This window comes from Moschus berezovskii, chromosome 2 (assembly GCF_049115385.1).
Source record: "Moschus berezovskii isolate FMDL1 chromosome 2, NW_MosBer_1.0, whole genome shotgun sequence".
Taxonomy (NCBI): Eukaryota; Metazoa; Chordata; class Mammalia; order Artiodactyla; family Moschidae; genus Moschus; species Moschus berezovskii.
In genome coordinates, this window is record NC_142461.1 from 119,850,312 (window position 1) to 119,875,098 (window position 24,787).

The 24,787-nt window shown below is 36.6% G+C and overlaps 1 protein-coding gene across 2 annotated transcripts in view; it reads left to right on the forward strand.

Annotated features, from left to right (window-relative positions):
• Window positions 1-23,679, forward strand: part of AGPS (alkylglycerone phosphate synthase) — a 134,084-nt gene extending 110,405 nt beyond the window's left edge. Inside the window, exon 20 of one of the 2 annotated variants that reach the window (XM_088830350.1) lies at window positions 1,243-16,269. In XM_088830350.1, coding sequence (XP_088686476.1) covers window positions 1,243-1,307 — 65 coding nt within the window. In that variant the 3' untranslated portion in view covers window positions 1,308-16,269. The other variant, XM_055398610.2, reaches the window with a different exon arrangement.
• The last annotated feature ends 1,108 nt before the right edge of the window (window positions 23,680-24,787 follow it).

The following is a 24,787-nucleotide window of genomic DNA, read 5'->3' on the forward strand; positions in this document are numbered from 1 at the left end:
TTACCCAAGATAGCCCAGCCAGCCTGGGAGGTATTTGACCATTATAGCCAAAGTTCTTAAAGGGGGAAGAAACCTACATAACTGTTTTTCAGCCACTATTGGAATGTAGCTGGAAGTCTGTTGTACCATATATTGAAGAGCTGTTCTGCCCACTCAAAATTCAGCAGATTAATCAAGACAGGATATGAAAAAAATCTTTTATCAAGATTTTAATGCTGTTATAGTATCCCTCTTTGATCATTATAATATTAAGTTACTGGAGAGTTGATCATGTCACCAATAAAAATTATGATATGTCTATCTATGTTACTAGCAGTGTTTTTAATATATAAATTGGTGCCTAGAAAAATAGATATGTATAGTTTTTTTAGGGAAGTACATGAAGATAAATGACCACTGATTTGAAAATTTCAACTCCTACTCTGGATTCTCCGTATCCCTCTTTTCCTGTTTGATTTTCCATCATAGCATTTAGCATTATCTAACATAGTTAGCTATCTCCTTCTACTGGAAAGTAGGATCCTCAGTAGGGACTTCTGTTTCATTCCTCCCAGCACCAGAATAGTATTGGCCCCAGCCAGCTCTCCATACATGTATGTAAGAAGATTGAAAGAATTTTGGTAGAAAACATAGTGAGCTGTGGAGAATCTGTATTCAGTCAGGCCTGAAGAAGATCGCTAATGTCGATGAATGAAGTAGAAAAATAGTTTCCAGCATCACTGTATCGATTTACTCTATTATATTCCCCTTACTTTTTCTTACTCTTCACAAATGAATTTCTAACTCAGCTGACTGATAAGCATTAAAGTAAATGAATTCTTTCCCTTCTCTTCCTATTTATTAACTTTTGATTAACATTCTAATGAATGTTAGAATGATGAAAATGAAGAAGGGAAGAAACTGAATATTAGAAACCTCTTAAATGGAATTAAAAGCGTTTGATTAATCTAAAGGTCTAAACCTAATTTTGGAAATGTAAACATGAGGTATTTCATAAAGGTGCTTAGATTTTTTTGTACCTTTCTTTAAAATGTTCAGAAAACTATATACAGTACTCAATTTTTTTAATATTTTATTTTAGGATGCCATTATATTACTACTGTGTAAGGAAATTACATAGTAATTTTATATAGTATCATGAAGTAATATGTTCTTAATTCTAAATTGATTGGATAGAGGGAGGAAGCAAAATAATGTTGCTATAATTACTTATTTAAAGAAAAAATTTTTTTTCTTTTCCAGAGCCAGCAATTTTGCCTTTTGGTAGATGTCAGCAGCCAACAAGTGTATTTTTTCCTTTGAGATAAGAAACTGTAGGATTCTTGTTTGTGATAGTAAATATGAGAGAGGTGTAATTCTACAAGAGGGTAAAAAAAGCCAAATCTTGTATTGAATAGAAAGAAATAGAGGCTTAATTGTTAGATAATCAGGTTGCTGCTGCTAAGTTGCTTCAGTCGTGTCCGACTCTGTGTGACCCCAAAGACGGCAGCCCACCAGGCTCCCCCGTCCCTGGGATGCTCCAGGCAAGAACACTGGAGTGGGTTGCCATTTCCTTCTCCAGTGTGTGAAAGTGAAAGTGAAGTCACTCAGGTTAGGTGAACTAATTTCCTTAATTGTGAGAGGACGGTCTCTGTTTACTCAAGTTTTACAGAGCGATAAATTCTACAGAAGTTAGAAGTGACCAAATGAACTGCAGCATTGTAGAGGAAAACCAAACCAATGTTTTTTTTTCTCTCCCCAATGACACTTTATGCCTTTAGGATCTATGAAGATATTCAGGTCCAGTCAGTGGTGTCTCTATATGAAATGCTGAAAGCCTTTCATATAGAGAACAGCTCTATATGGTGGAACAGCTGTCAGTACTTACTCAGATACCCCCTAGACGCTGAGAGTTTCTTAGTAGGCTTTAACAGAACCTATGTAAACGTACTTGAAATATGTGCAAAGATGTCATTACAGAAAAAGAAAGTACACACAAATTTAAAATAATAAAGAGTTAAATAATGCAGTACAAACTTATTTGAGACAGACTTTATTATTTGTCTAAAGCTATGGTTAATAATCTGTTTTATTATTAGTTTATTATATTTATTATTAATTTATTATTGAAAATCTGTTAGTCAATGAACACAAATAGAAATTAATTTAAAAATAGTTGGAAAGATGTAAACATTAACTAACCAAAAGATCGTGATCATTCAATTCTTGATTCCAGAGCAAAAAATATAAATAGCTACTGGGATATTTTTGATACCACATATGCCTAATGCTTTTTAACATTGTTGTATAATGTTTTCCACATTATAAATATTACTTGTCCACGAGACAGTAGGATTTCAAAGAATGGTAGTCCTTCTCTTGAAGGAACTTACAGTTCCATAAAGTAAAATATGATAGCATTTCAAAAGACTGCTGATCAAAACTAGTAGGATTATGATGTCATCATATTTTAACCAAGGTAAGAGTCCCCCTCTTCTTTGAAAAGCACTTAGAAGGTGACTTTAATAAACATGTAAATGCTGTAGATGTTAAAACATCAGAGGAGGGAGATAAAATAGGGAAAGGAATTAACGTTTATAAAGCATTTGCTAGATGTCTGCTTGACAGTCTCCTTTAATCTTGATCAGAATGCTGTGGAATAGATACTGTTCTTGTCTTTCAGATGAAGAAATATTAAGGCTTTGAATGTACAGTAGCTTACTCCAAAGTATGAGCAATAGTTGTTAGAATTTGAATTTGAACTCAGGGCCTCCTATGTCAGTGTCCTTGTCCTCTGACTTAAGAACCCAAAATAGTGAAAATAGGTCAAAAGCTAAAAAAGTTTAGATTGAATGCCTTTGAAAAGAAGCACATGATTTTAAAAGTATATGAGAAGAATTACTAAACATTACTGTTTCTCTTTTAAAATAAAATAATAGCTGTTTAATTTTGACCCTAAGTTTAGTTGCTTGTCCTGCTTTAGATGTTAAAACAGAAATGAATTAATATTTTAATTTCCTTACATAAATATTTCATTGTTTTCTAAGTTCTTGCACAAAAGTCACTTTGACTTTCTGGTTGTTTTTGTACTTCCTGACTCTAGGTTTCTAACATGTTGTCAGTAGCAGGTAATAAAACAAATGCAGGTCAGATCATGTTACAATAAAGCTCATGTATAATTTATGTGCATTTTCAGGTTCTAGGTTTATAGGCCTTTATTTGTTGAAGACTCCAAGGTCAATGAAGTAGTTTAATTATAGAAATTATTATCTTGAACTTGAATGTAGCAAGGTTTGAATGCATATTGATTTATCAAGAGGTTCTACCTCATTTAAATAAGGAATCTTTTATTTCTATCACGTTTCTCTTTTTTTTTTTCATACAGTCAGAAATATGGCTGTGTGGAAACAAATGTTAAACTACTTTGATTCCTCTATGACTTAGAAAAAGAAACTAAGTAAGCCTAAACACAAAATACCTTTCATGTGTCCCAGTAAAAAGATGCTTTCCCTTTGCTAGCTTGCCTTTTTTTGTACTTTTTAAACACGGGCATGCTCCAGAGCTCAGCCCAGAGCCAGTTCTTCCTCCGTGTTCCCCTCACTGCCTCAGTGATTACTTCAGTCCCAGGACTGAAAACACTGTCCTTACGCTGATGACCCCCAATACCAGAAGGCGTCACCAAAACCACCCTCATTAAATCACTATTCTTTTCCTTCTGGGACAACTGCAGTAGGCTCTTTACTGGTCTGTCTACCTCCACGCCTATTGCTCTGCTGTTTCTCTTGCTGGCCAGGTAATCTTTTTAAAACTCAGTGTTTTCTTCTCATATTCAAAATAAAACCCAGTGTCCATATCGGGTTCTTCAGGGTATATACATTGTGTGTGTGTCTCTGTCTCTTCATCGCTTCCTTTTCCCCTGTAGCAGTAGTGGCTTTCTTGCTGTTTCTCAGACCTGTCACCCCCTTCCTCTTCAAAGTCCTTTGCTATTTGTTCCCTCTCTTTCTGATGGTCTTTCTTTTGTGCCCCCTCCCCCAGATATTTGCATGGTTCACTTTCCCCATCATTTAGATCTCGGATAAAAATGTCACTTTCTTAGAGTCATCTTCCCTATTCTCTTGTATAGTTTATGCGTTTCCCATTTGAGTAAGTTCAGTGGGGTTCCTGACTGTTATCTTGTCTGTCACTGTGTTCCCCAGCCCCTGGAAAAGTGACTGTTCTACCTAGAAGTAGGTAATCAGTGAATATGTTACGTGACTAGTTAAGTGTCTAAGCGCTCACAGAATTTTGGGCAGTTTTGCAGATTCTCAAACATCTGAATTTTTCATTAACATGAATGGCATTAATCTCCTTGCTAATTTAGCTTCAAATGCTTAATCAGCAGGCCTTATCTGAATATAGGGTCATGCTTAATCACGGAAAGGCTCAGTTTATTTCATAACATTATTTCTGAGAATGTATATTAGCAGAATCAGTTATTTAGTGGAAAAGTAGGGTAAAATAATGTGCGTTTCTCTATAACTGCCCAACCAGCCATTTTAGTGTCCTTTCTTAGATGCATTATGTATGTAAGATTCCATTTAAATTTTGTCTTAAAGCAAATAAAAGTTCGAGAGGCTTACAGACAGAGGAGAAAAAACATGGACTTCAGAATCAAATCTGTATTTGACTCTTGGCTCTGTACTTCGCTAGCTGTATCACCTTAGAGAAATAAATTCTCAGAACTGCAGTTTTCTCATCTGCAAAATGGGAATAGTACCTACCTCAGATTATTATAAGACTTAAGTGTGATAATGTATGTAAACATCAAAAGTGTCTTGCGTATATAATAGGTGCTTAAAAAACAATAAGCCTTTTAAAAACATAAAAGAAAACATAAAAGCACCAAGTGAAACTCTGGTTTGTATACTTTACTGTAACCATTGAAAAAAGGGTTACAGTTTGAAAAAGACCCTTATCCAGGAGTAAGATTGAACAGTTATTTTAACGTTTTCATCTATAACCTATGGTTAGTCTTACTCTATAGGAGGTTCTGTTACCATCTGTATGAAAGCAATAAGTTTTCTTCACAATATTGGCTGCAAAATTTGCTATAAAAATGTCTATTTTCATAAATGCTTCTGTGCTTCAAGTTAATCATCTAATTTGTAAATTTCAAATTTACATGCTCTTCAGTGTAGTTTCCTAGTTTCATTTCAAGCAGAAATCTTTCCATATAAATTTTAAATAAAGTGGGTTTAATTATCCTTCTAAAGTTAATCATTAATAGAGTTCTTGAAAGATCGCTGTTTATATGTGTAGAAAGGTTTTCTTTAATATGTATCCTGAACTTAAAACTCAAGGCAGCATCATAGTAGCATCTTTAGTTACTGACCTTCAGGCAGTGTCATGACATTCTCAGTACCATTTTTGAGTTCAAGAGTAGAAGGGCTGGGGGTTGGGAGAATATTGATGCAATTTCTCTTAGAGAGTTTGGCCTGTAATTGTGATGAATAACAGTCGCTTTCACTATCTGGAAACAGACAGGCTGGTTTGTCTGCCTACAATCATGCTGTGATAAATGGAGCTATTTTAACTCTGGTTTTGTGTATCAAAGAAAACAGATGTAGTCTGGAACTGGAGGCTATAGGAAATACAAAGCCTGCTTAACTTAATAGCGCTTGTTTTTGTAACTGACGAGCTGGTCAGTTTAAACAACAGCATCTATGTCAGCCATATATTTAATTTCAATTTATAACTCAAGTTTTTAAGTTGTTCATTTGCTAAAATTATACCTAAGTCCTTGTCAGGAAACAAATCTTGATGAAATATAACCAGTCTTAGTTTAAATATATTAATGTCTTTACCTAACCAAACTTATTTCCTATTTTTCAGAGAATAATTATGGGGTAGCTGCTCATAGCAGTTTTTGTGATCTTGACATAATCCAGTAGAGTCAGGAACTTTGAAAGGAAAAAGGGACTACTCAAAGTAATGAGCAAAAGATCAGCTTTGTTAAAAACCTGTACTGTGAAATAAAAGACATGCAGATTGACAAGGTGATTATCACTATTTATAGATGACATAATTGTCTTTGTAGAAAATGGAAAAAAAATACAAAAACAAGATCAGCAAGATTGTAGAATAAAAGAGCCCACACCAGGATCAATTACATTTTTGTATATTAACAACAGGCATATAGAAACTGTGATTTAGAATATAGTATCATTTACATTTGCTCCAAAGAAGACATTTAAATTTAATAAAATACGTACACATTTTTTCATAAATCTAACAATATGTATACTGGATCTATGTTCTGAAAGTTACAGAATGCTGATGAAAAAATTAAAGGCCTAAATAAATGGAGAGATATGTTCATGGATTGGTACAACACTGGACATGGTATAAACATGTCAGTTCTCCCTAGAGTGATCTACCTATTTAATACAATTCCTATCAAAATTTTAGAAATATTTTTAGTAGATATGGAAGAGATTATTCTAAAATTTATATGTTAAGGTAAAGGAAATAAGTAGATGAAAAAAGAACAGCAAAATCATAGGAATCAATTTATCAGATTTCAAGACTTATAATAATACAGTCATCAAGACTGTGGTATTGGAGGAGTATTGATCCATAGAACAGAGTAGAGAACTGAGAAATAGACCCACATGAATACGTCTGACCAGTTTTGACAAAGATATAAAGCAACCAGTGGAGGAAGTATATAGTTTTGTCAACAAATAGTGCTGGAACAATTGGATGGAAATTCATAGGTTAAAAAAAAAAACCTTTACCTGAACCTCACATTTTATACCAAAGTTTACTCAACATAGATAATAGACTTAAATGTAAAACATAAAATAACAAAACTTCTAGAAAAAACAAAAAGCAAGAGAGAATATTCAAGATCTAAAGTTCGGCAAAGAGTTTTTAGACTGTTCACGAAAAGTACAGTCCATTAAAGGAAAATTTGATAAATTAGATATCGTCAAAATTAAAAATGTTTGCTCTGTGAAGGACTCTGTTAAGTGGATGAAAAGTTAGGCTTTTCACATGTGCAAACCACATTTCCAACAAAAGATCTATGTCTATAAAATACAAAGAACTCTCAAAACTCAATAGTAAAATGCAAACAATTCAGTTAGAAAATGGGCAGAAGACATGAAGAATCATTTCCCTGAAGAGGATGCACAGATGACAAATAATTACATGAATAGATGTTCAGCATCACTAACCATTGTTGTCGTTTAGTTGCTAAATCATGTCCAACTCTTTGCATCACCATGGAATAGAGCCTGACAGGCTCCTCCTGTCTGTGGAATTTTCCAGGCAAGAATACTAGAATGGGTTGCCATTTCCTTCTTCAGGGAATCTTCCTGACCCAAGGACCAAACCCATCTCCTGCATTGGCAGATGGATTCTTTACCACTGAGCCACCAGGGAAACCATAACTATTATGAAAATGCAAATTAAAACCATGAGAGAAACCACTATACACTGATCAGAAAGCTAAAATTAGAAAATAGTGGCAATGTCAAATGCTGGCAAGGATGTAAAGAAACTAAATAAATCATGCATTACTGTTTGGGATGTAGGGTAGTACCATCATTACATAAAAACAGTTTGCAGTTTCTTATAAAAATCAAACTTATATAACTACCATTCAACCCAACAGTTATGCTCTTTGATGCTTCTACCACAGAACTGAAAACTTATGTTCGTACATAAACCTGCACATGTCCATTTACAGCAGATTTACTCATGGTAGTCCCAAACTCGAATCAGCTCAGATGTCCTTCAGCGATTAAATGGCTAATCAAACTATGGTACATCTGTACCGTGGAATACTACTCAGCAGTAAGAGAAAACGAACCATAAACACATGCAACAACTTGGATGAATCTCCAGGAATTTACCCTGACTGAAAAAAAGCCAGTCCTCCAAAATTGTATACTGTGTGATAGTATTTCTATAACATTTTTGAAATAGTGAAATTAGAGAAATACAGAACACATCAGTGATTTCCATGAGTTGGTATAGGAGAGAGGTGACTATAAAAAGGCAACACAGGGCTCCTTGTGGGGATGGAAATGTTCTGGATCTCGACTATATCCGTGGCAATATGCTGGTTGTGATTTTGGTCTTTTGATAGCTATCAAATGAGTATAGCCTTTCCAGTATAAAATCTTTATCAGATTACCATAAGATAGCAGAAGTTTGTTTTGCTCTTTCTTTTTGTGATTTGCTTTTTCTCACAAAACTTAAAAGTTGAATGTAATATTTTTCCACTGAAGCAGTGTTGTAAATAGTGAGATTCTAAGACCAGACTGTAAAAGCCAATTTAATTCATGATGTCAGTTCAGTTCAGTTCAGTCGCTCAGTCGTGTCCGACTCTTTGTGACCCCATGAATCACAGCACGCCAGGCCTCCCTATCCATCACCAACTCCCAGAGTTCACTCAAACTCATGTCCATCGAGTCGGTGATGCCATCCAGCCATCTCATTCTCCGTCGTCCCCGTCTCCTCCCGCCCCCAATCCCTCCCAGCATCAGAGTCTTTTCCAGTGAGTCAGCTCTTCGCATGAGGTGGCCAACACCCAGGATTCATCTCCTTTAGAATGGACTGGTTGGATCTCCTTGCAGTCCAAGGGACTCTCAAGAGTCTTCTCCAGCACCACAGTTCAAAAGCATCAATTCTTCAGCGATCCGCTTTCTTCACAGTCCAACTCTCACATCAATTCATGATGTTGTTGAACATTTAACTACTTAACTATTTCAACTATGTCACAGTACAGACAGATTTGAGAGCTGACAAAATCTATTGTAAGAATGTGTTGGTCCTTACATCTCCCTCCCCATGCAGGCCTCAGAGGCTCAGTCCCAGACAGAGGGAAGGGGCAGCATCGTGTTTGCTGCCTCTTACCTTGTGCTGTATATACACCTGTAGTAGCTTCCAGCTTCAGATGTATTTTCTCAGTCACTAGGAAAGAATAGGTAGCTTGGATAGTAACCATTTCTCTTTGGACCTCTAAAGAGAACTCTTTCTCCCTAACAATTTTGTGACCAAGACTCTCTTATGTGGGCTTCTCTGGTGGTTCAGAAGGTAAAGAATCTGCCTGCAGTGCAGGATACCTGGGTTCAATCCTTGGGTTGGGAAGATCCCCTGGAGGAGGGCATGGCAACCCACTCCAGTATTCTTGCCTGGAGAATTCCCATGGACAGAGGAACCTGGCGGGCTACAGTCCGTGGGATCACTAAGAGTTGGACATGACTGAGTGACTAAATACAGCACACAGCACAGTACTCTTTTAAGTACTGCTGCTGCTGCTAAGTCGCTTCAGTCGTATCCAACTCTGTGCGACCCCATAGACGGCAGCCCACCAGGCTCCCGTCCCTGGATTCTCCAGGTAAGAATACTGGAGTGGATTGCCATTTCCTTCTCCAGTGCATGAAAGTGAAAAATGAATGTGCAGTCGCTCAGTCATGTCCGACTCTTGGTGACCTCAAGACCTTGGATTGCAGCCTACCAGTACTAGATGTTTGTTAATCTCAGAATACCTCTACCATATTATTATATTGTTATAGACTCATTAACTTTTCATAGCTATTTTTTCAGGTGATTAGCAATGAATCCTAATAGGTATTTTCAAGTGTAAGATCTGTTAAAAGTGACTTTAGGTAAAGTTAATTTTTAATCATCTGTAATGTCTAACACAAAAACCACTAGGGTATTTGTGGCTATTTAAATTTAAAATGAAATAAAATTAATTTATTTCCTCATTTGCAGTAGCCACCTTTCAAGTGCTTAATATCCACATGTGGGTAGGAGCCACTGAGGTAAGCACTGCTGATGCAGAATGTTTCTGTCATCACAGAAAATTGTATTGAGCAGTGCTGTGAAGCTTTATTTCATATATATTTTCACTCATTGGCTGGGAAAATGGCCCAAAAATATGACTTAAAATTTTTTTCAGTAGAAATTAGATTCAGGTCTTTAGGAGTTAAGTTCTAAGATAAACTAGCATTTGTCATTAACGGTAGGTTTTCTGAGTATAACTTCTGTCTACTCTACCACTTTTTCCAGAATTTCTTTCGGTTTGGTGAAGTGAAAGTCACTCAGTCGTGTCCGACTCTTTGTGACCCCATGGACTAAGTCCATGAAATTCTCCAGGCCAGAATACTGGAGTTGGTAGCCCCAGTTTGGTCAGTAGCCTCAAATTTAAAACAAGGTAACCTTACAATAGCAGGAGCCATTTACTTCTAATTCAGTTGATTGTAGCAGTGAAGATATGTTTGCTTTTATGGAAATTATTTGGGCTTCTGGGAGATGGACCTTTGGAAATATATGGTCCAAAATTTCCTGATCTTGGCACTGTTGACATTTTGGCTAAATAATTCTTTGTTGTGGGGGCTGTCCTATGCATTGTAGTATGTTTAGCAGCATCCCTGGCCTCTACCCACTAGATTCTAGTAACATTGTCCAAATCATGACAACCAAAAATGTCTTTCAGTTCAATTCAATTCAGTCGCTCAGTTGTGTCCAACTCTTTGTGACCCCAAGAATCACAGCACGCCAGGCCTCTTTAGACATTGCTAAATGTCCCTTGTGTTGCAAAATTGTCTCTATTGAGAACTGTTGATATATTCCAAAGACTCCTAGAGATTTGAAGGAAGAGAGTGAGGTTCTGTGACATTCCTTCTCCTGTCTTAGCTAACAGAAGAACTCTTGAGTATATCTAAGAAATAATGTCAGAATATAGAGAATGCAAGGCAGATAAAACCAAAGGAAAGTAAAGCAACCCAGATTGGATATTTGCATCCCTACTCTTTATCTGAAATGGCTTATAGATAACTGTGGTTCAATATAGTTTAACTGACTTTTTTTTTTTTATTATTATTCTTACTGTGTGGATACCCTGTATTATGGAAAGTGAAAGTGTTAGTCCTTCAGTTGTGTCCGACTCTTTGCTGTCCCATGGACTGTAGCCCACCAGGCTCCTCTGTCCATGGAATTCTCCAGGTAAGAGTACTGGAGTCCCTTTTCCAGGGAATCTTTCTGACCCAGGGATCGAAGCTGGGTCTTCCACATTGCAGGCAGATTCTTCACTATCTCAGCCACCATAGAAGCCCTGTATTATGGAACAGGACTACAGAAATGAATAAAACATGCCCCTTTAAGGAGCCTGTGATGTTTTCTATCCTTTTCTGCCCTTAGGTTATTTGGTCTGCTTACTTGCTTTCAGCTCAGTTGTATAGGCATTAACTGCCACTTGGTTTAAATTTTGAGCTTGTCAATCCATCTTCTGGGGACACAGAGCAGAATTAACACTTGATTGTGTTCTAAAGACAGATTGAATCCAGCTCTTGTGTTCTGCTATCATGTTGGTCATTCAGATTTTCTTCCTGTTTCATAATCTCTAAAGACCTATTCAAGGATCTGTAAGATCTTAGTGCTGCTCTATAAACTGCACAGATAAACCCTTAGCATAGAGGAAAATGACATTTTAAAATATTTAATAAAATAATCTTATACCAGATTTTTTAACTGCTTTGTTAAAAGTCCATGGTATCTATGAATTTTTCATCTTGATATTAGAAGTGCCATTAGTAGTAGAAAATAAATCAGATGACTTTATTAAAGAAATCAAACATGACTTTAAGTATCCACTAAACATTAAATCAGGGCTTCCCTGTTGGCTCAGTGGTAGAGAGTCTGCCTGCCATTGCAGGAGATGCAGGTTCTGTCTTTGGGTTGGGAAGCTCCCTGGAGGAGGAAATGGTAACTCATTTCTAAACAAAGAACCCGTTTCATCATTTTTCTTGCCTGAAAAAATCCAGTGGACAGAGGATCCTGGTGGGCTACAGTCCAGAGGAACTTGATAGGCTACCATCCATGGGGTTGCAAAGAGTCAGACATGACTGAGCATAAGCATTAAAGTGGAATCGTGGGTAGTCATAGTCTCATTTCATGTGTCTTTAAAAGCTGGATGTTAGTATCCCTCAGTTGGAGATCTGTTACTTACTTTCAGCATGTACCAAAATCCAACACACACACAAATGCCTTATAGTACAAGCAAATGGACAACTAAGTCCTCAAAGTCAGTGCTTAGATCACTCAAACAAGCAGCTAAATCTAGAGTTTCTTTTTTAAATGACCTATAGAATAGTGTTAAAAAGATCCTTAAACTAGAGCTTTCAAAATACAGTTGTTAAAATAATGATTAGGTGCTTTTAACTTTGGCTAAATTCTGATTCTAGGCTTTAGCTTCAATAATCTTCTAAAAGTCCAGCCCATTTCATAATCTTTTCAATCAACTTCATAATTCAAAAGTTTTTAATTTAGCTCAACAGTATTCTGGCTAGCAGATGTGTCCCTTTTAAGATGATATTATTTGGTAGTTTCTGCTAATTCTTTTGTCCCTTCCAAATAATTTTTGGTGGCTAGATTGGCCACTGTGTCCACATATTCCACACACGACTCCCATTACCTGTCCCCCTTGTATACAGATCAGTTCATTTTCTGTTGATTTCCGCACAAAGTGTATTCTTTCTTGGAGCTGTTAACATCCAGAGGGGACTGTTGAGCCTATGATTTCAAAGATTATCCCCAAAAGCTTCTATTTTCTCTGTTCTGAAAGTATAATTTTTGATATGTACTGTATATTGTGGGAAAATATTTATTTTATTCTGCTGTATTTATGAGAAATTCTTAAAAACGTGAACTCCACTCTTAATTAAAAACAGAAAAAGAATTTCCTCCCATTATTTTTCTGTAATGTTTATTATGATTTTTGTATCTTTAAAAATATGTTTAAGACTCTTAAATACCTGACTTGAGCATTTTGAACATTGAATATATAGAAAAAATGTGAATTGTGGAATACAGGGTCCTTTTCTTATGTTGAGAAATGGTGGGCTTGGCTTTTTCTAGTTCTACTGTTGGCTCTCAAGCTAGGTTTATACTTCTAGAGAATCAGAAGTCAAAGGGATGCATTTGAGTCAGTAGTCATGAATACCCCCACACATCAGATAATCTAGGCCTGGAAAGAGGAATAAGCTTCATGTAGTATGAAGAATTGATGCTTTTGAACTGTGGTGCTGGAGAAGACTCTAGAGAGTCCCTTGGACTGCAAGGAGATCCAACCAGTCCATCCTAAAGGTGATCACTCCTGGGTGTTCATTGGAAGGACTGATGCTAAAGCTGAAACTCCAATACTTTGGCCACCTCATGCAACGAGTTGACTCACTGGAAAAGAGTCTGATGCTAGGAGGGATTAGGGGTGGGAGGAGACGGGGACGACAGAGAATGAGATGGCTGGATGGCATCACCGACTTGATGGACATGAGTTTGAGTGAACTCCGGGAGTTGGTGATGGACAGGGAGGCCTGGCGTGCTGTGATTCATGGGGTCGCAGAGAGTTGGACACAACTGAGCGACTGAACTGAACTGAGTATGAATGTACATAAGCCTTTTCATGGATAACTATTCATACAAGAAATGTTGAAATAGTCTTGACCATCTGTTATTTGCTGTTTTCATTCATCCATTCTCCCCTTTAGTATGCATGTTGCATAACGGACAGAGTGTTTTTTCTACCTTTTCTAAAAATGAGTCTGTAAGTGTTTAAGCAGCTACTGTATAGTTATACACACACATGTGTTACATATGTCCAGATCAGTCTAACCAGCTAATTTCTAAAATTCCTGGCAATGAAAATAAAGACTGTACAAATGGCATTATTATTGCTGTTGTTTAGCTCTAAAAAATAGAAGTCTTCTACTTTCAAGTGTGATCTCCCCTTCGGGATTAGGGCCTTTGATGTTTCATTGTTGTGTTTTAATTTACTAATTCATCTGAGGCAGCCAGAGAAGAAAGTTCTCTAGAATTTTATGAAGACGATTTCCAATGATCTCTTATTATAAATGCTCATTAAGCATTTCTGCTTAAGCTCTCTTTTCCATTTGTACATTTATCCTGTAGTGTAGTTGACTTAAATTGTTAAGCAAAACCAAAAAGATTTCTCATCCCTTTAATTGCATAAATTGTGGTTTCTGACTTCAGTTTAAATTTTCTTATCACTAACAGAAGAAGCTCATAGACCTCTGCCATCAAATCATCAGGGGGTTAAATTCTTTTTATCGGATATGTTTATGAGGGGCCACAGCTATGCTGCCTGTACTGCCTTTTTTTTTTTTTACTTTCTAGTTCACTAATCAAATGTATGTTAGATTGATTATTGTAAAAGTATAAACCATAGAAAATTTGACAAGATAGATGTGTAAATTATCCTTCTGACAGAACTAATGATGCACTCCAAGCACCTTCTGTTTTCCAGCGCTTGGTGAGTGACTTCATTAAATATGCAATGGCTGTTGGGTGGCTTCTCAGACGATGGTTCAGTTCCTTGTGGAATTGCATTATTACTAGAGGTGTAAAACCAGGCAGACAAGCTAGCTGTTGGGCACCCTGCTGAGGTTCTAATGTGCTCCATCTTGTTGGAGCAGTTGTTTGCAGTCTTTTCAGGACAATTACATCCATAACCACAGGACACATTCAGTGAAACTATATTACAGATAACAGTGGAGACTGGCATTGACTGCTTTTCACCCCACTCTCCTGAGTTGCCTCAGTGTTGGTGGCGTAAAATAATGACTCTTTTACCACTCACAGAGTAGGTTTATTTTCTTTTTAATACCCTGGAGCAAATCTGGAAATAACTGATTTGTAACTTTAAGTGTTAAAATCATCGGATATTTGAGGTGAAGAGATCCTGTAGATTCTAATCCCTTTGCAGATGAGAAAACTCAGGCTGGGGCATTGTGATGAGTTGTCCCTTAGGGAGATAGTAGGAGGAGCTGGTAGAACATCTTTCAAGTGGTAGAGATTGCATGAGTAGGAATTTGTACGTTCAACTTCTGGTTTTAAAACTCTTTCAAACTGAATTTTTCTTTTGAATTTAAGATTTTTTTTCTCCTGCTGTAGAGCTTTTTACCTCATCTTAATACCAGCAATACTTTTTTATTTCCAGAAGCCAAGCGGAATATTTTGCTTTCTGAGAATGTCATGCTATTTATTATTTTAATGACAGTTGATGGTTTCCTGGGAAACTAGACAGAAAAGATGGTTTGATTTGAGCTTAAAATGGTATTTAAGGCTTCCAAAAGGCAGATACTATGGTGTATCACTGCAGCCTGATAAATGGGAGTGCATTTTAGAATGACAGGCTGAATGCTTTAATGAAAGAAGCTTTCCCATTTTAGTTGGCCAATTAAATCATTGTTGATGACTTAGATCATTAATGAACATTTGTGGAAAATGACCATTTGAATTCAATTATTGCAATAATACATTTGACAAGTACTGACCACAAATAATTCTAGCCATAAATAAGGTTTATCCATTTTGCCACAGATAAGTCAGCATCTTGCTTTGCCTTTTAATGCCACAGCAAGTTGACATTTCAGAATTCTTTGTTAGATTAAGTACATATCCTTTCTTACAAAAGTTCTACTTAGAAAAGTTTATGTTTTTCATTGAATGCCTTTTAAAATATAATTTATGCTGCTATTATATTCGTTATTCTCAGAATAAATTAGCAGGACTTAGAAAACCAGAAGGGAAACATATAGTATGTAAAATCTGATAATTATATTTAAGGTGGTTTAGGTATATGATTTATTCAGTGAATTAAAAAATCTCTAATTCTGGAAAAAAAATAGGAAGAAAAATAACCATTATTTGGGCATGCAAATTTATTGTAAAGTCACATGGAAAGAAAATGCAAATGGAAAACTTCATAATCAGATTTTTTTTCTTAAGCCCAAAGTTCAGATTTTTTTCAATTTTTTAAAAGATTTTGTTCTTCTCAGAATATTTTATGGATATATATATCTTGTCATTTTTGCTCTAGTATACCCCAAAAAATCATCTGGATGTGTTTTCGTTAGTTAATTTTATTTTCTCTGAAACTTTGGCATGTTTTGGTAAAGACCAGAGGTGGGTTCTTTTGAAATGCATGTTTTTCTCATTTTGTTATTTGTAAAATGGGTCATAATCTCAGTCCAAGCTTCCTCCATCTCCATTTTATAGTCTGCAGAGAAAGGAGATACTGTGGAGCGCAGGCTTCCCCTGGGAATACATTGGGCTTAATGAGCTTGATAGTCTGGTGGGCTCAATAAATCAAATAAAGCAAAACATTTCTCATTTTTGAATAAAAGCATTTATCACACAGTGTTTGTTCATTCATGGTCGCAAGATTGATTGGTTTCCAGCATCGTAGTGTATATTGAAGCATTTTTGATTTTGTTTTTTCAGTGGGCAAGTTACGGAAGCAGTGGCTAAAGGAAAGTATCTCTGATGTCGGCTTTGGGATGCTGAAGTCTGTCAAGGAATATGTGGACCCCAATAACATCTTTGGAAACAGAAACCTTTTATAAATCCATTACTATTGCTAAGAAAAATGTCACTTTTATTTTAAGTCTTTAACTATGGTTATACCAGTAATCAAATATATCATGGACTTTATTTCAGCTGCATTTGTTGGTTTAAAATAAGTTTGTTTCATTCTGTAGTTTGTTTTGTTTCTGCATCTATGGATTGACAGATGGTATTCCTAAATCTCTCTCATTGTAGGTGCATTAGTTTACAGCCAACTGGTTGTCATTTCAAATTTCAGTCAGGCAGCACAAGGCTGGCTACCAGTTGTTATTTCAGAGGATGCTGCCAGCTGTTTTGTATTGATGTTTCTTCTTGGGGAACAAAGGCAGATTTTGGTGTCATCTATTGTTTCTCTATCCCCCTTTTTGAAAGAAGATTTCTGGGAAGCAGCTATGTAGGGAAGGATTCCACTGAGGAGTTGTATACATGTATGTTTTTTAAGAGTGCATTACAAGTGTGAGTAGGCCATTAAGGGAGAATACCCATGAAAGAGTATAGGCAACCTCTTAGGATGCCTCCAGTTCTTACTTAGATGCTTGGCCTACATTTTTCTTTGAAATTAGTATCCAGTTATGAACCCTTAAATCATTAGGATGATTTATTCTGTCAGGGGACATCTTTTGTTCTCCATATTTCTGTTTCTACTGAGGTATGAGTTGAATTTGTATCACTGAGATAACGTACGGTTATATCCTAACATACGGTTATATCCTAATTCATTCTTTATATGTTTTATAAGGAGAGCTGATGTCTCACTCATTGTATGTGAAGAAAAGGTTTGCCATGAAAGAAATGCCTTTATTCAACGTAGAGTACTGATGTTTCTCATTTCACATTCTTGTTGCTGAGATGCAGAAGAAGCTGCAACAGGAGCAGAAGAAGGAAGACTCCTTACACTGAATGTCTCCAGTTCAAAGAATTGTTTGGCTAAAGAAATGCAGTCATCATTCAGCCACTGAAATATGAAAACCTCAATAGTTTTAATGAGAAAAAACCTTTTTGTAAAAAAATTAGCCCAAACAAAATGAAAAATTTCCATATAAAAGTAAAGTTTCAATTTAATTTTTAATAATGGTTTAATGCCTTTTTTGAATTACTGGTTTAACCTAAAATTTTAAAACAGTAGTTATTAATACACATGCCATAATCAAACGTTTGAAATATCATATTTCTTAAATAATAGAACATTAACCACATATAGCAAACATTTTTACATTCAAACCTGCATATTAAAATAAATTACTTTGAATCACTGTCAAGTTTCATGATTCACATTTTGAGATGGATTCTTTTATTAATGCAATACCTAACTTTTGATAATTTTTTTAAAGTTAATATTTGATCAGCTAATGTAAGTCAAAATGCAGACGATCCTTTAAAAGGACACACTGTCTGTTTATGTAGCAACAGTTCCAAAGTATTTTTGGGCAGTTTGATACCTTTTATATCTGAAGTAGCCTTAACCAGAAAAGTGAAAATCTAAAATTGACAAAGTGATATTTTTAAGACTTCAAAATGATAAATAATTTTTAACGAAATTGGCCTCAAACTAATAAACTTAAAATCTGTAAGCAAATAAAATTGAACTATTAGTTTAATGAAAACAAAATATTTATTTATTAGATGCGGCCTCTCTTCATTCGTGATTTATTTTTAATTATAAAATTTCCAGCAGATCTTTGCTTCAAGCCCTTGATATTTGAAATAGTTGGATACCTGGTGAGGAAATTAACACTTGCTTCTAGGGTTATAAGAATCTCAGCTTTATAAAGTGCATCTCTTCATGAAACTAATTTCTCTAATTGGTGATCAAAATGTAAAATGCAGTACTAATATCTCACTGACGTGTATACATGTTCTGAGTAGTATTTTTACAATAAAACATAGATTCTTAAGCAGATCCATTCCTTTGCACGTGATTGTTATAACATTCTTTCCCAGGGAGTTCAGGTTTCAGCAACCTCAGAATTAGGAAATGTAACACCTGAAATTGTTGGTTCACTATTCTACATGAACCTAATGGAAATTAGTGCTTTATGCTTTTGTTTTTCTTCTCCCATGCATGCCTGACTCCCCAATCTTGATTTTGTAGTGATGACTACCTTTTGTAGTTTGAATCATTTCTTCAGGGATGATTTTGAAACACATGAACACTTGTCAGGACTGTTTCATTCTGACTTAGTAAATCAGAAAGCCTTTCCCTGCTTCCACACGCCTGCTGCTGAGAGGTGCCTGAGCATATACTTATTGTCTGCAGAGAGTTGAGTTCTTGTATACACACAGAAGCACTTAAAACCTTACCTCCTGTTTCTGAAATATCTGAAAATGGCTTCATAAAAGTTAAAGCCAGGGGATGTTGCTTATGTGAGGCTTGAATAAGTTTATTTATGTAGCCTATTTGATTTTCAGGACTGTATAACATTGATTTGTCTTTCTAAAATTAGTCTTATTTCTAACATTTTATTTGATGATGTCACATTTGAGTTGGCGTTTTAGTGGGAATAGGAATTGCTGCTAGTGAGAAATGGTGTTGAATACTAAGGACTCAGTATGAACAAGTTTTATTGACCCTTAGAGAAATAGTTGCCTTAATGTTTGGTGCACTTTACAATGTATAAGTGAGTTTATTAGTCTTATACTAAGTAACATGAGCTTTTTTAGTTTTAGTTAGAATTGCAGAAGCCACATGTTTATTGTGCCCAGCATTTTACCACAAAGAAAGAGGATTAAATTCTTTCCTATGTTGAGGAATTGGGAGTTTTCTTCCTAAATAGTACTCTTACCTGAAAGCTAATTATGAAGCTGGAAGCCTTCTGGTATACATAGCTGTGTTGATGTATTTTGGAAAACAAAAATGCAATGAAGGATGAGCTTCTATCAGTGTGTGTATTAAACTAGATACAGATGGTTACAAGTAAACCTCTTTCAGAATATCCCTTTAGTAACTGCTAAGTAAGTCCTAGCTTGCGTTTTTGAAAATGACTTTTGCATGTTGGCTCCAGTGATTTTCTGCTGTCAGATTCTTTTATATTTTCTACTTCCTAACTATAGTTGATCAGAAAAGCCCTGTGGTCCCAAACTGAAGCCAGTAACCTCAGCTGCTCCAATGGGCTGGGTTTGGTTAAGCATTTATTCCATGTGAACATAGGACACATATTTATTGTGCATCGGTGCATAAACTGCACTTGCGGGTGCTTGAAGCAACCAAGGTGAAAGTCTGTGGAAAGTATACATTTTAAGAAGCACTAAGACAGGAGTTAAAGACAGCTTTAACAACTGTTTGTTACCACTTAATCTTTAGCAACTTTAATTTTAATTAGGGTCTAGATCATGGTGTGTGAAAAGCCAAAAATAAGAAGTGCCAGGTTAGGACTAAAGAATCCAGAACCACCTTTGGCTTAACGAGTTCTGGAAGCTTGAAGTCTTCACATTCCCAAATGAGTCACCTGTCAATATATGTGTTTAATCCTTACTAATTTCATATACGTTGATGCTGAAATCCAGGAAGCGTAAAAGATTGTTTTAAACTATTGAAATACAGTGTGTGACATAAAGTATGTAAGTTACTCAGCTTTCTTCTCCCTAAGCCAACTGTTTGTCTTTAGTATGAAATTTAACTGTAAAAGCTACCTGTAATGTCACCAGATTATAGAAATTTATATTATTAATAAAATGGACCTGGGTCTAAGAGATTTTCTTCTTCAAGGGGAGTATGAAGGTGTTTGTTCTTTTGTTTGCATCTGGGTTTGTCTTTCAATTTTAGTTCTTCATCTTCATATTTCCACTAATTTGGAAACAGAATTTTTATAATTTTATTAATGAAGCATAATCAAGTACAACCTAAATATAACTAAATCCGTTTGGATTTATAGCTGAGTATATTGTTAGTGAGGTTTTATTACTCTAATTATTTTAAATCAATGTTATATTCCTAGGAGGTGTTTAGTTTCCTGTGAACCTGAAGCATTCCCATTTGAGCTTTGGAAGATCCTCAAAGAATGAGCACTTTTGTGCTCTTCTAACCACAATTCCTTAAGAAACGTGAGTAAGGACCACTGCAGACAAAGAACCATCACAGAATTAAGTAACTTTAATCCTGTGAGCATGACAAGATTTCTTTTTGCTTCCCTAAGGAGTTTACTTTATACTTTTCCCCCCCACAAGGAACAAGATAATACATTAAGTATCATTAAGAACATTTTTCAAATATTCTGAACTTCCAAAGGAGGGAGAGAAAGGAAACAAATGTTTGCGTGTGGGTATCTCAGTAGTGTGTGTACATGTTTCTAAGGCATCTTATTGTTGGTAGTGGTTTTTTTTGAGCACCCTATGATGAAACATGTTGTTTAACCACTAAAGCAGTCTTGTTCACATATCCAAAAAGGACATGAAACACTTGTGCTGGTATACAGTTTCTATAAATAATTATTTTTTGAGCTATTTAAAGAATATTCCCCCAAAGCGTACAGTGCCTTGTTGGGATTTTTTTTTTCCCTCCCATGAAATAGCCATTATTTAAAATAAGTGGGAGAGGATTAGTCTTTAAAGACAGAGCTTGTGTGGCAGTTCAAAGCTATTCCTCTTTGAGAACACATCAGGAATTAAGTAGTTGTATGTCGAAACATGGACGATCCCTTCCACAGTGTTGGTTTCAATCACCCGTTCTTGCATATTTAACTAATGGTGTGGTAGACCAGTACTCTTAAGTACACCTATTCAGTCAGTGGGATTTAGATGTACTTTCTTGCATTTTTATTCCTACTGTCCCAACTTAGTAGCCGTAAGATGTGGCTCGGTGGATGTGGCATACTCACTGTGTCATGAAGACACCCCACTACACATTTTAGCTGTTTGCTCACACAGCTCCCTGAGGAGCAGAGCCTGGAGTGGGGGAGGGGGTTGGGGTTCCTGTTCCTTATGTTGTGTGTCAGTCCTTTTTTGTGTGATAGTGCCTTCAGAGTAATAAATATTTCTGTTTCTGAACAATGATGAATCTTATGAGAAATATGTGTAGGTTATGTTTCTTAATTTTTTCCTTTTTTTGCTAAGCCTGTGAAATACTTTGGCTCTGATACAACTTGACTTGAATAATATCTTATCCCGAGTCTTCCTCCAAGGCAGTGCATCTTTCCTGCCAGTACTGTAGTCACCTTTTGGGAACTACACGTGGGTAAGCACTTCTATGTAAGCCATTTTACTGCTGTAACTAATGCATACAAACAGTTCTTCTCTTTACAATAGTCTTCAAAGTGGATATGTAGTGGGAAGGAAAATTGCTAAGGGATTCCAGTATAGCTTTGTCAATTCAGACTGAGCCATACTGTTTTCCAAAGGGCTCAACACAGTCTGTTTACTGTGCTTTCAGTGTATGTTTGGATTCTCCTTTTTACTGCTTTTCCTAGACTGTACTGTTCTATAAGTAAATGCCCATGTGTGATTTTTAAGATGTGCTGGGGAAAAAATAATAAAACAATACCCAAACCACTCATTGTTACAGAAATTGTTGCTTTGTTCGTGTTGATTTCATTTAATCTTTGTCGACAGCTTCATGCTACCCTCAGAGAATAACACCACGGTCTGTTCCTGTAAGTAGTCTATCCAGTAGTGAATGACCAGTGAACAGATGCTGATTTGTCCCTGTCTGTGGTTCCCACACTGGAGGGAAAGTTGGAGCTGTGTGGACTCTGAAATAACGAGGGATTGAACCTGTTAAACCCAGTCTTACTTGATACATTTCAAGATTATAGCCCTTATATAATAAGTCAGTTATACTTAGTTAAAGTAGTTTTCTACTTGGCTCATATAAGGCTCAGTCTGAATGAACCTTAGAAATCATCTCATCTTACTTTTGGTCAAACATAGTTGCTACCGAACCTTTCCATCCCCCCAGGCCACAAACAAATAACCTAGTCCTCCTGAACATTTGCTGTGACCACATGGGAATTTATTGCCTTTCTAGCAAGCCTTTTCCCCATTTCTGAAATCTTCCAGAATTCATAGGTTTTTGCCTATTAGACCAAAATCTGTGTCCTTCTGTCCATTAATGTGACTTCTGTCTTATCTAGTCATAAAGATTGTGCTGTTGCTCTGTTGCAGGGCAGCTCTTGAGATATTTAAAGATAGCTCATGTTCCCCTAGATTTTTTCAGTCAGCTCTTGCTCCTATCACTTCTAGACCCCCATCTGTCTCCATATATGCCTACTTGATGTTCTTAAAATGAGGTGTCAAGGCCTACATGTTCCAGAATAGTTCCAATGATTTCCTTATTCCAATATTTTTTAGTCAGTCATGCGTCTTTGCTGGACCTTGCACTGGCACCTCACACTGACCTTGAATTTAATAGTTTGTCATTTCTGCATGTTCCTTTTTGGCCACATCTCCATGGAGGCTGATTTATATATATAAATAAATAAATATATATATATATATAAAGCCTCATTACTTATATTGATTCTTACTAAAATTTGTGTCTTACTCTGTTTAGTTTCATATTTTTAAAATTTTAGATTCTTGGCTCTTACAAGGAATATTGTTTGCCCCATCCAGCTTTGGGACAGCAGGAGAATTGAGACATGTACTGTTCTGGATTCTCATCCAAGTAATGGCAGGTCTCTGGAACTCATAGCCGGGCCTGCCCAGTAACACATCCAGGAAAAAGCATTCAAGGGTCAGGGCGCTAGCATTTCCACTTAGCATGCTATTGTTCACCTCTATTTTTGCATTTTGTCAACAAATAGGCTTTCTTTCGATGAATCAATGTTCATGCCAGACAGACACTAAACATGCAATTACATCTACTTGATTTAAATCTCCAGGTGCCAGACTGAAATCCTTTGGTAAACCTTACCGCTCCAGTTTCCTGTAGATGGGGTCTTACTGCTATCACATTTACTTTTGCCTGTGTTTGCCCTCAGGGGCCTCTTTCTTTTTCAATATACTTGTAAACTCAACTTGTGCTGCATTTTCTGATGTCTGTTGATTGGGTGTAGTATTGACTGATGGAAACCTCTAAATCCATTCTTACAAAGTTCTGCTACATCCTTTGTACCTTATTGTGCCTACATTAGAGCTGGAAAGATAATTTTTTTAAATGACTGAAATGTGTCGCTATAAGCTATAAAATAACTTAGGAGAAGTTAGAGTTCTAAGTCTTAAGAACACATTGGAAAGTGTTCTAGTCTGGAAATTGTGTGGATGCTCAATTTTTATCTGCCAACTACAAGTCACTTTCCTATTTGGGCCTAGTATCTTTTGTAAAATAAAAATCTCTGATGTCCCTTCTGACCGAGTCTGAGTGATTCTAATTGCTGCTGTTGCTGATGCTAAGTTGCTTAAGTCGTGTCCGACTCTGTGCGACCCCATAGACGGCAGCCCACCAGGCTCCGCCGTCCCTGGGATTCTCCAGGCAAGAACACTGGAGTGGGTTGCCATTTCCTTCTCCAATGCATGAAAGTGAAAGTGAAGTCGCTCAGTCGTGTCCCATTCTTCGCGACCCCATGGACTGCAGCCTACCAGGCTCCTCCATCCATGGGATTTTCCAGGCAAGAGTACTGGAGTGGGGTGCCATTGCCTTCTCCGGATTCTAATTGAGTCTCTGTATTTTTGCCTAACACTAGATGTCTTTAGTGGTGAAGAACCCGCCTATCAGTGCAGGAGACATAAAAGACGTGAGTTCAATCCCCAGGTCGGGAAGATTCCCTGACGGAAGGCATGGCAACCCACTCCAGTATTCTTGTCTGGAGAATCCCATGGACAGAAGACCCTGATGGGCTACGGTCCATAGGATCACAAAGAGTCAGACATGACTAACGCGACTTAGAATGCACTACCCTAGAATTGATTATTGCATTAATAATTTAACTTTTTAATTTATCCTTTATTAGCCAGATGCTGCTGGGTACTTAACCCTAGACAAGAAGTTCTGATTATAATCACAACAGCCCTGTAAAGTGGGTGGTATTGTCCCCCTTTTACCAGTGAAATTACTGAGGTTTACTCCGTCACTCAGTCATGTCTGACTGTTTGCGACCCCACGGAGTGTGGCCCGCCAGGCTCCTCTGTTCATGGAATTTTTCAGGCAAGAATAATGGAGTGTTTTGCCGTTTGCTTCTCCAAGGGATCAAACCTTCAAATCCTACATTGGCAGGCAGATACTTCACCACTGTGCCACCTGGGGAGCCCAACTGAGGTTTAGTGACGATGACTGTTCGCAGCTGGGAAGTGGCATTGCCAGAAGATAGAGCCAGGTCTGACAAAATGAAGTGTCTCTGTGCTGGCTTCTTCACTGCTCTAGGCTGGTTGTGCTGTGTAGTCAGTCAGAAGTCAGATGGATACAGAATTTCTGCCTTTTAAAGTAGATTATCAGTCATTGCCTTCCACTGAAGACCAC